At 45.9% G+C, this 15,847-nt stretch overlaps 1 protein-coding gene across 1 annotated transcript; it reads left to right on the top strand.

Moving 5' to 3' along the window:
- The first annotated feature begins 269 nt into the window (after positions 1-269).
- On the top strand, positions 270-770 carry LOC136524215 (vegetative cell wall protein gp1-like). Its single transcript, XM_066517666.1, has one exon. It carries the CDS (start codon positions 270-272, stop codon positions 768-770), a length of 501 nt encoding a protein of 166 aa, XP_066373763.1.
- The last annotated feature ends 15,077 nt before the right edge of the window (positions 771-15,847 follow it).

The following is a 15,847-nucleotide window of genomic DNA, read 5'->3' as shown; positions in this document are numbered from 1 at the left end:
AATTAAAGAAATATAGCACACAAACTCAAAATTGTCCCAAATTTTGAAGTTGAGATGTAATTACTGTATCAAGACCCCACAAAAAAATAGGAAGAAAAAAAACAAAAAAAAATATTTATTTGCCGAGTGACAGGGGTGGCACTCGGCAAAGGGGTCCTTTGCCAAGAGCCGGCCACGTGGCACACGGCAAAGGCTGTCGCCCTGGCCGACCCTAATCCTACCACGTGGCAGGCCTTTGCCGAGTGCCACGTGGCCGGCTCTCGGCAAAGATGGCGTCTTTGCCGAGTGCCGATCTGGCACTCGGCAAAGCCTTTAACCTAAAGGCCGACACGGGCCGGCCCAACCCCCACTCCCCACTCCTCACTCCTCACTCCTCCCTCGCGCTGCCGCCGCCGCCCTCCCGCCGCCGCCGCCCCTTCCTCCGACGCGCCCGGGAGCAGCCGGCCGGCGGCCCGAGCTCCCCCGCCCGCCCCGCATCCCCGGCTGCCGCGCCCCTTCCTCCGACGCGCCCGCGAGCAGCCGGCCGGTGGCCCGAGCTCCCCCGCCCGCCCCGCATCCCCGGCTGCCGCGCCCCGAGCTCCGACGCGCCCGCGAGCAGCCGGCCGGCGGCCCGAGCTCCCCCGCCCGCCCCGCATCCCCGGCTGCCGCGCCCCGAGCTCCGCCCCGCGCTGCCCAGAGATCCCTTCTCCTCCTCGCCACCGTGGAATTTCGTGGTCCCGTTCTCCATCTACTGCAGGCGTGGATCGTGGCGGTGGAAGCTCCCTCCTTGAGCATAGAGCACCCTGCCGTCCATCCGGTCAAGAAGACTTGACCACATCCCTGCAGCCGCCGCGGACGCGCCCGTCCATCCGACAGTACGCAGCGGCGCTGAGGTATGCTCCCTATCCTCTGCTAGATCCATGAGGTACACTGTAGCTCCGGATTTCCATGTATGTTGATGCTAGTCTAAGATTATTTCCTGGAATGGCCATGATAGTATAAGAGAGAAGTGATGGCTGGTTCTTTGTGGTCCATGCACTACCTTATTGATTAATTAGAACAAAATCTTAGCTTAATTACCTGCAACTTCTTCCTCGTCTTATTGGTTAGTGTGATTTAACTTTATTATTAGATACTAATGCTATCAGCTTTATAATTATGGAGAGAAAAAATGATAGCTCACTTACTCTTGCACTGAACCTGCCAGTTCTGTTCTGTTGGAACTGAACTTAAGAATAAACAGTCTGTTATTCCTGTTCTTTGTTACAAATAACTTGTGGATTTGTTTCTGTTAGACAGGCTATTAGGGGCCTAGCTATGTTTAAGCCGTGGGTGGGCTTAGGCCCATGCACTTAGGTTGCTGCTGCCTATAGCTTTGGCGCACCCTGTGGTTGCCTGTAACCCTGTATATATGCATATGTATCATGTACTTGACAATCATCAATCTAATCCCACGCAATATTCTCTGCTTTTACAGTTTCTGTTTGACATGTTGTAAACTAAGCTCTTGTCTATCTTGGGCTCTATTTTATTGGACGAATATTTTTTATTCTCAGTCTGCTTTCAATTTTTCTTGAATCCGGATACAGTTTTATCAAGCTTTATTTAGAAGTAAAGGTGTTCTCTTTATTATATAACTTCAAATGTAACATTCAATTTGTATCATATTCTATTGAATAATAACTGCAAACCAGATTACACTGTTATTTGTTCAGCACAATAAGAACAGAGAAATAAATATATCATGCACATAGAGCGTCCTTGTATTGCACGCTATTCCACAAACTGATACAAACTATTTTGCACGCTACATAGATACATACATCATAAGCATACCTCCAGTGTTATAGTAGATTTTAAAATACTGAAACCCATACTAATGCAAGCATAGCTAGGAAGTACAAGTACTGCAAATCTGCTAGGCAGATAGCTGAGTGACCTGACCTATATAGATGTATTCCTTCAGGCTTCAATAGTGAGGGCCTTATTTACCGTAACCAAATAGTGGAGCCAACATCATGGTTTCTTCATATTCTATCACATCATGGTTTCTTGATCTTCCATCTTCCAGAATACCTCAGGATATTTGTAGTCCCACATAGCAGGTGATGCTAGATGACAGGGGATACTGCTGCATGTCTTCTCATTTCCTTCAGCAATCTCTCTGTATTCACCTAAATTTAGTAACTGAGAGAAGTTACTATCTAGAAAAACTTCAGATCAAACCTGTTCCCCCACCGAGCATGGAGCTCAATAATAAGGCGTTCTTCTTGTGGTGACATGCGGCCATGCTTGAGGCTAGGATGAAGGTAGTTCACCCACCGCAGGCGGCAGCTCTTTCCTGTCCTGTTGAGTCCTGCATGAACATAGAGATTGTATAGTATGAAGAGGACTGGTTAGACAGGAAGACATTTATGTTTGCGACTTTGCGCTAATGATAGCAAAATAGCTACCTAAGTTGCAGTTCGCCAACCCCTCAAACCCCGCCGCGGCCCTTGCTATATTCTTGATATTTGGTTAATGCTTTTCTCCCTTTTCCTTAGAATGATTCATATCCTTGTTTTCCTATTGCTGTCTTTTGGGTTGCAGATTTTTTATAAGTAAGAAATTATAAATATAAACTCAGAAATTATCTACCTGCATCTCTAATGAGCCAAATCCACCTTCTGAATCTAGAATATTTTCTTGTTTTGCAGAGAAGAGCGGATCTGGAGTAGCCCCGCGCCGTGCCGGTCTGCCTGCATAGCGTCGCTTCACCACAGCACCGCCACCCTAGGTATAACCCCTGTACCCGTACCTTGGTCGTAGATCTCGTCACCCAGTTAGGCGTCTCCCGTCCGAAAGAGATACGGTCGGAGGTATGCAGGTCTTTGCATATCTGCGACCGTATCTATTTCAGATTGTCCATGTTTTTTAGACAGCCCGCAGATGCGTAGATGAGTTAGCTTCCATGTTCTGCTCCCGTCTGAGTCGGAGTTTCAGCAGCACCTCCCCGTGTTCTTCGGATACACACTCTCCCTGCGGGGACGTGTATCGGGAGAACAGCAGGGAGGTGCTGCCGAAATTCTGACTCGGACGGGGGCAGAACATGGAAGCTAACCCATCTATGCATCCATGGGTGGGATTAGGACCTATCCTTCACCTATTAGATGGTAGGAACGCCGTGTAGATGCAAATACATGTTTTATTACCCGCTTACATTGGCGCATGACAGAGGATGGCTGACCATGAGTGGATGTACACGGGTTTCGCAAGTAAGAGCTCTGAATGGGTTAGGGGGGGCCGATGCTTTCCTGGAGCATGCATTTGGCCCAGCTGCTAAAGGGTCGAGTCGGATGCCGTGTCCCTACAGCAAGTGTAAGAACAAGAAAAAGAAACGAAAGCGTGCCGTGGGAGTAGATATTCACAATAACGGATTCGTTCCAAACTATACCCGCTGGATCCACCATGGTGAACACCATCGTATTAGGGAGGAGGTGGTGAGACCCCTCCTTGAGGAGTATGATGCAGATGCCGGGATGGCAGACATGATGGTAGACTTTCATGAAGCACGGTTCGTTGAAGGAATGGAGGTGGAGGATGATCCAGAGGAAACCGCAAAGGCGTTCTACACCATGATGGAGGCGGCACAGAAGCCCCTTCACGAGAAGACAATGGTTTCGCAACTAGATGCCATTTCATGCCTAATAGCATTGAAGTCGCAATTGGGCATTAGTCGAGATGGCTTCGATCTCGTGTTGACAGTTCTTGGCAAACTGCTTCCGGATCCTCACACCCTGCCGAAGAACACGTACGAGTCACAGAGACTCCTTCGTGCACTTAAGATGCCGTATGAGGGGATCCAAGCTTGTCCAAAGGGGTGTGTCCTATTCAGGGGAGACCACGAGAAAGCAACACACTGTCCAAAGTGCAAAGCCTCTAGGTTTGTGGAGGTAGAAGGCAGTGATGGCAAGAAGAAATAGTCTAAGATCCCTGAGATGGTCTTACGGCACCTTCCTTTCCTATGGAGGATCCAACGGCTGTACATGACAGAGGAGTCCGCGAAACAAATGACGTGGCACAAGAATGGCAAAATATACAGTCCTGACAAGATGGTACACCTAGCGAATGGTGATGCATGGAAGCACTTCGATGACATGAATCCTGGCAAGGCTATGGAGGCTTGGAATGTACGTGTAGCGCTGGCAACAGATGGGTTCAATCCATTTGGAATGATGGCAGCCCCGTACACTTGTTGGCCCGTGTTCGTGATCCCCCTCAATCTTCCCCCCGGCATCATGTTTGAACCCAGGAACGTCGTCTTGACGCTGATAATACCTGGACACCCGGGCAACAATATGGGTGTGTTCATGCAGCCAGTGTGGGATGAATTGCAACATGCTTGGGAAGAGGGGGTACTGACGTACGACCGAGCTACAAAGAGGAACTTCACAATGCATGTGTGGTACCAGTATTCAATGCATGACTTCCTGGCGTATGGCTTATTCAAGCGCATGGTGTGTTCACGGGAAGTTCCCTTGCCCAACATGCAAGGCAGATGTGATGTTCACCTAGCTGCACAAGGGTGGCAAGTATTCTTCTTTCAACAAACATCGTCAATTCCTGCCTGAGAACCATGAATTGAGACGAGATGAAAAGCACTTCACGAAAGGTGTTCAAGTCACCGACCCCATTCCTCAGGTTAAGAGCCCTGCTGAGGTCCTTGCCGAGATAGAGGCTCTCCAAATTGATGAAGTCAACGATGGTTTTATTGGATATGGTAACGACCACATGTGGACTCATATATCGGGCTTGACTAGGCTCCCGTACTTTAAGCACCTTCTTCTTCCACACAACATCGATGTAATGCACACAGAAAAGAATGTCGCCGAGGCACTCTAGGCAACACTCATGGACATTGGTAAAAAGTTAAAGGACAACATTAAGGCTAGACTAGACGTGGAAAAGATTTGCGATAGACCAAAGCTAGTGATGAAGACCCCTACGCCAGGCAAGAGATGGAAAAGGGGCCCGGCCGATTACATCCTGAAAAGGGCCGATAGGAAGGAAGTACTGCAGTGGATGAAGACATTACAGTTCCCGGATGGGTATGCGGCGAATCTGAGTAGGGGAGTGAACTTGCAGACTATGAAAGTCTTTGGGATGAAGAGTCATGACTTCCACATATGGATTGAGCGGATCCTTCCTACGATGACCCGGGGATACCTCCCCGAGACAGTGTGGCGCATCCTGGCAGAGTTGAGCTTTTTCTTCCACCAGCTTTGTGCCAAGGAGTTATCTCGGGACGTTTGTGTTGACCTGGAGAAGGCTGCACCTCTATTGCTCTGCAAGTTGGAGATGATATTTCCACCCGGCTTCTTCCTGTCGATGCAGCATCTGATTTTGCACCTACCGCACAAGGCACAGTTGGGGGGGCCCGTGCAGGCCCGTTGGTGCTATCCAATCGAGAGGTGTCTAAAGCTTCTTCGGAAAAGTGTAGAAATAAAGCCAAAATTGAGGCTTCCGTGGCAGAGGCATTCATTCTGAGGAGGTGTCGATATTCACACAGGCGTACTATACTGAGAAACTTCCCAGTGTGCACAATCCAACCCCTCGTTACAACGCCGACGAGAACTCATCTAACCTCAGCCTTTTCCAAGGGGATCTCAGAAGAGGAAGCCCAGGTACCAACAAGAAATTGACCCATGATGAGTGGCGCACTATCATGATCTACTTGTTGTTGAACCTTGATGAAGTGATTCCTTATCAGAAGTAAGTTCTCAATGAGCTTGTTACATACGCCGTGACTATCCTCCACCTATCGATCCGACCCCCTTGTCTCTTATTTTTTCAGGGAATATATTAATGAACACTAGAGAGGCAATAGGGCTCCTACCGAGCAAGAAGAAGACCATCTTCTCAGACATGGTGTGCCCGATTTCATTTCCTGGTTCTCTACAAAGGTACCATCCAACTAACCTCATTTGCTCCTAGAAGATTCCACTTTGCTCCTAGGAGCGAGTAATGTAACGATCTACCTATCCTGACCTTGCAGGCCCGCACGGATGCGGAAATGGGTGATGAATTGAAACAAGTGGCCAGTGGCTTCTCCCGTAGGGTCAAGTCATTCACCGTTTATGATGTGAATGGCTATCGCTTTCGCACGAGAGCCTACGAGGAGAGTCGGGCCAACCTAAAAACCACGTGCAGCGGAGTTCGTACGCCCGACATAGATGAGAAGGACTATTATGGCATAGTCAAAGAGATATACGAGCTCAAATTTAAGGGTGCCAAAGCTTTTAAGCCAGTGGTATTCAAATGCCATTGGTTCGATCCTGATGTCACAAAAAAAGACCTTAAGATTGGGCAAGTCGAAATTCGACAGGATTCCAATTATAAAGGAGACGATGTCTATATTGTGGCTAATCAACACGCCATGCAAGTGTATTACCTCCCATGGGCGTGCCAAAAAGACGAGAAGCTTGCGGGTTGGAGCCTTGTGCAGTTGGTCTCGCCACGCGGTAAAGCGGCTGTCCCAAACGATGATGATTACAACTTTGACCCTAAACAAAGATGAGTTCTATCAACCTAAGGGCTAGAAGGGAGTTTGGAGATAGACATTCTTTCGCTCATGGGCATGGAAGTAGACAACGACATCGATGAGGACGAGGGTGATGAGGTGCAGGATGCTGAGGACTTACGAATCCTTGAGCGATGGCAGATGGAGTGTGATGGAGTTGAGGACGATGTAGATGATGATGACGATGGAGATGATGAGGACGATGGAGATGATGCCCGACACTTAAGAGAGCTCGATAATATTGATAGTGATGACGACAATAGTGATGATGACAATAGTGATGACGACTACACGCTAGCCATATTGCCGTTCGCGGAGATAATTTCTAATTCATGTAATACTATATTGTTATTATTATTACCTTGCAATTATGTTTCTTTACAAGTACTTGTCAGTTATTTATGCTAACTGTTTTAATCTTTGTCATTGCAGGCACTCGACAAAATGTCGGGCGGAAGGCGGCAGCGGCCGCATCGACAGGTCCGCTCGTAGTACCAGATCCGCCACAAGGAGCAGGCGACCACCACCGACGACGAGGAGGAGGAGCAGTTGGTGGAGCCGTCGACTAGTAGGGGGGGCAGCGGACGTCGCACGTCGACGAGGAGGCTACAGTTCGAGGAGGCCCCGCAAGGGGGGACGACGACGATGATGACCGGTGACGGCGGCGGCGATGACGACGATGGGGGCGAGCCGACACCAGGCAAGACGGCTTCCTCAGGTTCGAGCAAGCCCTACCAGCGCAGGCCCTCGTCGCTCCCTGAGCCACGACCGCTCCCTTCCCGCCGCCCTGTGATTTGACCTGTGGGTCAGAAGTAAGTAACCATTGTTGATTTCACTACTTGTTCATATGACATGTTGAAAATCGAACTGCAGACTAACAATTGTTGTTAATGACTCGTGCAGTAGTTGGACGTTTGTGAGTGGAGGGAGCGGTTCACGCCATATCAATGGCATCCAGGGCCTGCTGATTAGGGAGTACTACCCTGGCTTCATCACCCACAAGGGTGAGGTACAGGCGTCCATGAAGTGGGAGCACTTCTCTAGTGTCACGGACTCCAATGGCGATACCCTTGCGGTGAAGATCAAGATGGAGTTCTAGGTGAGTATTTTCATCGCACCGTATTTCTCAATACTATGCATTCAGTTGGACGTTCTTGAAACAATGAAATGATACATGATGTCTAGTGTGCAGGACTTCTTCACGTGCGAGGAGGGGAGAGAGCAGCATGCGGCAGCGAGTGCAGGAGGCAGGTCTGCAAAGATCGTCTCAAGGACCTATACCATGAGGCGCATCTCCTAGTGCGTCATCAGCTACTACGCCGGCGTGCTTGGCCAGGTGGTGAAGAAGCCACAAGTCAGGGAGATGATACTCCAGAGGGAGACCGACCTCACAGAGGCGCAGTACATGTAGGTAATTAAGTAGGAAACATTCGTTCTGATTCCTTCCATGAAACATTCAATTCATCTTCTGGCATGTCAAATACTTGATGTCATGCAGATGTGTCCGGGGTGGTGCGACAACTACAAGGACTGTTGGGCGGCCATTATGCATGAGTGGACCACGGACGCGGCGTACCAGAGGTGCAGAGAACGTCGGGAGGGCCGCCTGCAGATGCGAGGGGCACCACACCACCAAGGGAACCAGTCCCTCCTAGTGTTCATGGAAAGATGGGTATGCTTCTGTTGATCTATTAATTCTAGCGCTCAATTATCATTACTTGTAACCATGTTTGTGTTTTCCTCGCAGACCCAGTCGCATGGTGGGCATGTCGTCAATGAGTTCACAGGGTACGCCCTTGCTCACAAGGGCAAAGCGACGGCTGCAGACAACATCTACGACCCGGCGGACGGGCCCGACGCGTACACCAACGCGAGCGTCTACCCCAAGCTCGTCGAGTACACCTCCGCGGCTCGCCAGCGCCATGGGGAGATGTTCGACCTCACCACCGACCCCCTGGACACGGACCTCTTGATGAGGTTGGGAGGAGGGAAGCAGCACGGCCGGTACTGGATGGCCAACAGCGCCATCGAGTTGTCCTCTGTTCCCACGCTGAGCCAGATTTGACGAGACGGGACCAGGAGCTCCTCCGACATCCCCATAGCGCCTCGGTAGCCAAGCAACGCGCAAATGTTCTCGGCATTTTAGGTAAGTGCATTTTCATTCATCGTTCACTCGTTTCACACATGTACCTTGCTTTCACATACCATCAACTTTGCGGGTGTAATATTGTAGGCCCAGATCGCACAGTTGTAGACGAACCAAGAGAACATGGCGGTGGCCCATCAGCGGCAGCTGGCGGTTGTCACGCAGCACTACTAGCGTTAGATGCAGGACTTTGCCGCCTACTTCCGGGGCCTTCAGATCCCGGGAATGCAGCAGCACGAGCTCCCTGCCTCGATCTTCGCTCCACCACCTTTTCCTGTGCCTACTCCTATAGCGACTCCAGTGAGTATATTGCCTGTTGCTTTAGCTTGTGCGTCCATCCTGCAGGTACTAATGAGATCACTTGTCCTTTGTGCAAGAACAGTCAGTGGGTTCAAACCCGACTTCAGGTGCCAGCCCTCCACTAGGCCCTTTTCCACCACACGGGTGGCTGGCTCACCCGACCTTCCCGACTCAGGGCTTCACATGGCCAGGTACCGCTCCTCCTCCACCAACGTAGCAGGGGCACTCCGGGCCCTACTCGACGTTCCAGGCAGCGCCGCAATCAGGGTGGTCTCCGTGGGAGCAAGGTGGGGACTCTGGGCCCCTGGGGATGCCAGGTCGAGCTAGGTACCTCTACTGCCCGCTTGTAGACTTGTCGGCCTTCGTGCCGCTATGATGTCGGCCTTCGTGCCGCTGTGGTTATTGGCCTTCGCGCCGTTGTTTTCTTGTAGGTTTTGGACATGTTATGAACTTGTTATGAACTTATATCGTCTTGAGACGTCATTTGATGATGAAATGTAATTTTTATATGATATTCTAGTTTATTGTCATGAATATATGTGAAATTGCATGTCTAGGAATGCAAGAAAACAGAGAAAAAAAAGCAAAAAAAAAATTCCCAGCTTTGCCGAGTGCCAGCACTCGGCAAAGCTGGGCATTTTTCCCAGCAGAGCCCAGCTTTGCCGAGTGCTGGCAGTGGCACTCGGCAAAGTGACCAAATCTTTGCTGAGTGCCAGCACTCGGCAAAGATTTTTTCAAAAAAAATGCCGATTGCCTGACACGTCAGCACTCGGCGAAGATTTTTTCAAAAAAAAAATCCTTTGTCGAGTGCCTGACACGTCGGCACTCGGCAAAGGGTGGCGTCAAGTTCACGGCGCCCGTTACCTTTGCCGAGAGCTGGTGTGGCACTCGGCAAATCCTTTGCCGAGTGCCTGCCACGTGGCACTCGACAAAGATTCCTTTGCCGACCACTTGTTTGCCGAGTGGGCTCTGCCGAGAGCCACACTCGGCAAAGCCTTTACCGACGGCAAAGGATCCTTTGCCGAGTGCGGCCGGCACTCGACAAAGGCGGCGGATCCAGTACCCCCTAAATTAACCTCCTAAATCTCTAAATAAATATGCACATCTGTCATTATGGAATTTAATCTAAAGCAATTCTTAAATTACCTATATGTTTGTCATTATTAAAAACAATGTAAAAATGGCCCGACATCCAAATTACGAACAACCAAATTAAGAAAAAATACCATAAACAACTGTAATATTATTCTGAAATAATACCAACTTCTAACACTAATAACATATTACAAAAAGTCGTTAAGATGTTCAAAAAGTTAAACAAAGTTGCAACAATGTATTAATCGCGTGCAAGCGCTTGTTGCCTTAAAAATCATATCTTTCTTAATTCTTATATGGTGTTAAATGGAGATACTTTTTATTTGAAAGCTATAGCACTTTTTTAATTATTATGCACTTGGTCATGCGCTTGTTAATTGTTATGGGGTTGGTCCTACGGGTCAATATTCTATATTGATTTTTCGTATGCCGACCGTGTTTGACATAATTCCGCTCGAATTAGTTCATTTTCAAAATTCACGATATTCCGTAAGTTCGTGTTTGTTTTCGTGTCCTGGCTTTATCCGCTTTCGCTTTTGTTTTCATATTAACGTAGAAGTAGAAAATGTTTGAGGGGTTTTCCGACCGTTTTCATCCATACATGGCACCTTTGTATATTTTAAATATTTAATTATCCCCCGTGTCGTGTAATATAGTGCATTCTAAGAATCTTAAGACATATTAAGAGAGAACATAAAAGACATATGTACCCTAATTTTATTTCCTAATCAAACGCTATCATCAATATGATTAATAGTGATTGGTTGATAAATAGAAAATATTTAATGCAAAACTGGTTTTTGTCCACTAGAATGCATTATATTTGAGGACAAATTGTGAATGCTAGAATACACTATATTACAGGACGAAGTGAGTAGTTTGAAACCTTACCATTAACTATGGTGGTTATTGTTGCATCATATATCTCAAGAAGTCATGAATCTGAATTTTGATTCTAATTTTATTCTTATTGACTACTACATATTTTTTTATTATCAAGTTAAGTTAAAAGTCTTGTAGTTAGTGTATCTTTTATTAACTCTCATTTTAGCACCTTTTAGAATAAAAAATCTAGGTCATAGAATGGGTTCTTAAATACTACATTACCATAAGCAATCATTTGAAACCAGCACCATGTTGCTTAACATAATTGATACAGCATGACGTGAGATCTCAAACGAGGGTCACAATGCTAACCTCAATAGAATTTTAATATTTAAGCCTTATAATAATCAATTGTTTACTTTAAAGCTATCTTAATGGATCAGAAAAATAGTCACCAGTGCTTTCTCATATTTCTTAAGATGATTGAATTTAACTATCAAGGAACTATATGTGCAGTTATAGTTATATTATTATAAATATATACGTGTCCAATATTTTAGTTAAAATATATAAATATTTCTAATGTAACAACCTATAAATTATATGTCAAAGTTACTAACGAGGTTTTAAACAATTTGTTAGTATAATTAGTATATGAGTTGTTAAGAAAATATTTTTATGTGATGAAACATAACATATTGCTCATGTATACCGGCATGACACATATGCTTACTTTAATCAAATTTTAATATATTCTGGGGGTCTGCCGCTTCAATTCAGCTCCGGGTGTCATCCACTTGACCGAGCCAGCATTAGTCCAAACCGACACTAAGGATCCCCATGAGAGTGCCGTCCGCACCTCCTCTTCTACGATCTTTAGCAGAGATATATCTCACATGCCAATCATCAAGCAATTCACATAACACAGTCATCATACATTGAGAAATAATTATCAACTTACATCATTGACCATAAAAGAAATATAAGTGAAAGATAAACTTAAACATGATAACTAGATAATTCATTAATTTGCCCATGTTCTAGATAAGTTTGCTCTCCGTCGCTTTTCTACTATCATCAGAGTAACTGCAGCTCATGGGGACGCTCGTCCCGTAAACTGCTACACTTCGACTTCATTTGAGCTTGATCATCAAGTCTAAAGTACCTGCAAAACAACTTATCGGCATGCATCATGAGTACATTGCGTACTCAGAGGACTTATTCCAACATATATATCTAGTGGATGAAGGGACTAATAGATATTTGTAAATTTGTATAAAAGCACGGACATTCATTAAAGATGATATGATTTTAGGAATACTTAGGGGGCGAGGATCCCCACCTAGAAATTTTTTATTACCAAAAACCAGAGAGTTCAGTATGCAACTACATATTATCCGATAGTTACATTGGAGAGATTCCTACAGTTTGTAGGTACAGTTGCCAGGCTTGAATAGCAGCAGAGTTGCTGGCCTTATTCAAGATGAAGCGCTTACTCCAGATTGTAAGATCATCAATTACGCGGCTGATAATTTGCGTTATAGAGGATCGTTCATTCTGGAAGACTTCATTCCGTGCGTTCCACAGTTGCCAGAGGATTGAAAGTAGGATGGATGGCCAAAGTTGCTTCTCGAGTCCATTAGGGAGGGTTAGGAACCATATATCCTCGTCTGATGCAGAGGTAGCTGCGGTCATCCCTAAGCGTGGCCACAGCGTGGTGATGGAGGGACAGCCGAAGAAGGCGTGGTGTGTCTGTCCTCAATGCCGTTAGTGCTGTAAGAGACCATGACGCCTAAGAAGGGGGGTGAATTAGACAACTTAAAATTCTAGTTCTAACTAAGGCCTCTAATTCCACATAGTCAAAACCTATGTAAGAATGTAATCTATCTAAATGTGCGACTACAGTTTTGCTAGGTGTGTTTCTATCGCTACCGCAAAAGAGTTATACAACCTAGGTTCCAAATCCTATCAACTAAGCTAGGGATGTGAAGCACACAACCAAGATAGCAATGTAAATGTGGAAGGTAAAGATGAGGTAGAGATGCAAACTCCCGTCGACGACTCTGGTATTTTTAGCGAAGTATCAAGAAGCGCTCAAACTTCCTCCGAGTCCTCGTTGGAGCTCCTCTCAAGAAATCCCTCACAAGTGTGACAGAACCAGTCCTAATTTATACAAGATCAAGTACGGCTGTCCCCGCTAACACTGTTGACATGCACATACTTTCACTTATATAAACCCAGTAGTCCGCCAAGTGTCACGATGGACCTCAGGTAAATCAACATCATAACCAAGATTGAGTGATTAAGCAAATACACATCACATACACAGAGTCGCAGCGGAAATAATATTATAAATAGGTTCACAAATAATAGTACAAGTTGGGTTTCAAAACCGGTTAAAGGAAAACAACATAGCTTTCAAATGATTACATTAATATAAGTTCCAAATACATTGCTAGCATAAGTGATGTCCTCCAACAACTAGCATACAGATGAGAAATAAACACCACAGATGTTTGTCACCAGTTAAGCAATGGGTTTGAGCTTAAACATGACATGTTAAGTGGTGATGAAGGTGTCAAGATCAAATCTAAAAGAGTGAGCTCCAACTTAAACTTGGACAACACACCCTTACTTATATGTGGACCATTGTTAAGATTATGCAAGAGTAATGTTAAATATGCTTATTTCATGTACATTACATCAATATGCCTCCATCTTGACCAGTGGAAAAGTTTCATGAAGTTTGGAATCAAGAAGTCACATGAAATGATAAGTTATAATCTTTCTTGGATTGCTTTATTAAGTAAATGGGAATATGAGATGTCGAACCAAACCTTGCTACATTGACCAAATGACTCTAATTGAACTCTACAACAAAAGTCATGAAGGGTTCATGTTGAGCAAATGTCAAGAAAAGGCCTCAATTGGTCAAAAACCCTAATTCTAGGGTTTAACGAGATGCTGCTTTGACCAAGATGAAGAAATGGTTTCTGTACCAGATATAAATTTTGACCCTTAATAAAAGTTGAAGTTTGAGTGGAGTACAACAAACTTTATTTTTGGACTAAGATCTAATTCAACTCCTAAGTGGCTCAAACAGAGGACTCAAGATGGAATCAGCTGCTGTTTCTGAGCTCTAAATAATTCTAAGTCCAGAATTCATCATCATTGACATTGGCATTTCGCGTTCTCAGATTTTTGTTAAGCAACTCAAGTTGAGCCAAATATAAAAGTTGGAATATATGTTTCAGAGAAGGACATACAAAAAGTTGGAATCAATTTGACCACATTTGGACCAAGTAATTCGAGCTCAAGCAGAGAAAGGCTTAATCCTCGATTAATCGCTGATGCTGTCAACTTCTGGCTTAATTAGGTGCTAATGGAGAGCTCTAATGGCTAGGCACCCTTAATGAGTTTTGTAGACCATTAGGTGGGATGCAACTTTGCTTTTGGGCCCAAGGTCCAAATCAGCCCTGTAGCTAACCCAAATCAGCTCCCCACCTCACCCACACCGATGCAAACCAGGTGTTCAATGGTGGGCCCCATAGGGGACACGGGATTGCCATGCTCGCCGCCCTTGCTCCACACATCATGGACGCCCTGCCTAAGCCGCGCCACTGCCAGATGCTGTCCCACACCGAGCTCCACTTCACGCTCGCCTTCTCTTCCCTTTCTCCCGCTCTCGCCGTCGCTGTTGCTCCTCCGAGCCGCCGGGCAGAGCCTGAGCTGCTGTCGCGGCCACGCCTGCCTACTAGGTCGAAGAGGACGAGGAACGAGGCCCACGTAGACCGGGCACATCAGTAGACGTGGAGATCAAGCTATCATGTTGTGGCAGAAACGCCTAACCTAATACCTCCCAGGAATGCTCATCTTCCATTAGACACTAAGCACTCAAGGGAGAACACTAAATTACTCGGTTCCGTCAGGCACACCCCAAGGGAGAACCCAAAAATCTATATTTTTCCATCAGGATCACAAATGAGAGAATAAAGCTTACATCATTCTTAACCATTTCTTACATCACTTTGAATACAACATCGGAGTATAATATTTATTATTATAACAGCAGAATGTAATCATATTACCAGAGTTACGAACAATTTAATAGAACAGCGGAATATAAACATGTGATCAGAATTACAGCGGAAATAAATACCTATTCATGACATGATGAAGTATTGATATATAAAAACTATGACAACAGATTATAAACTTTCATTTATAAAAACATTTGGTAAGAGTTATAAATAAAAACTACGATCGCAGCGTAAAGGAATCCTCTCTGAGCCCACCAGGAGGAATCCACACACAAAGGTCAGCTCTAGCCTCCACCTATCACCTGCAACAGGGGGAAATAAAACCCTGAGTACTCAATTATACTCAGCAAGACTTACCCGAGAGGAGAAAAGAAAATACTCCAAGGATATGTAAGGCTATCTGGCTTGTCGGTTTGTTGCATCTGCAGGAGCATTACTAAAAGTGCATCCTTATATTCGATTTTTATTAGTAGTGCATTAGTTCATTAACTAACCATTCTATATAAGCACCTATACTACTTTCAAGCAGGTGGTAAGCAATCATATTTCCTTTTTCCATCTTTCATCTTCTAGTTCTTACTACGATGCTAAACCATAGACAAGCCGTACCGGAACACCGGCGATTCGCGAATCAATGCCCCCAGCTGGATACCCTAAAAATACACGCCCTACTTGTACCCCGGGCACAAGCAGGACCAACCCACTACCCTCATGTCATGGGGTCCAGGTCCCCATCCAAACTAGGACTCCAAGCTCCCGCCCCTGAGTCCTAGACTCAGTGTGGTGCAAGGACCTCCTAACCCAAAAACCACTGTGACAGTCAGTCCAGAAAGAGCCAGAACCCATGACAAGAGAGTAACAAGTCTTCCAAGTGCCCATACACAAGTATATGCTCGGGATAAT

The sequence above is a fragment of the Miscanthus floridulus genome, chromosome 18, assembly GCF_019320115.1.
Source record: "Miscanthus floridulus cultivar M001 chromosome 18, ASM1932011v1, whole genome shotgun sequence".
NCBI classification, from domain to species: Eukaryota; Viridiplantae; Streptophyta; class Magnoliopsida; order Poales; family Poaceae; genus Miscanthus; species Miscanthus floridulus.
The sequence above is the reverse complement of the archived record's forward strand: the minus strand, read 5'-3'. Positions and strand labels throughout refer to the sequence as shown.

Bases quoted from the DNA above. Each gene is read 5' to 3' on its own strand.
- LOC136524215 (XM_066517666.1), top strand. From the start codon at position 270: ATGGCGTCTTTGCCGAGTGCCGATCTGGCACTCGGCAAAGCCTTTAAC.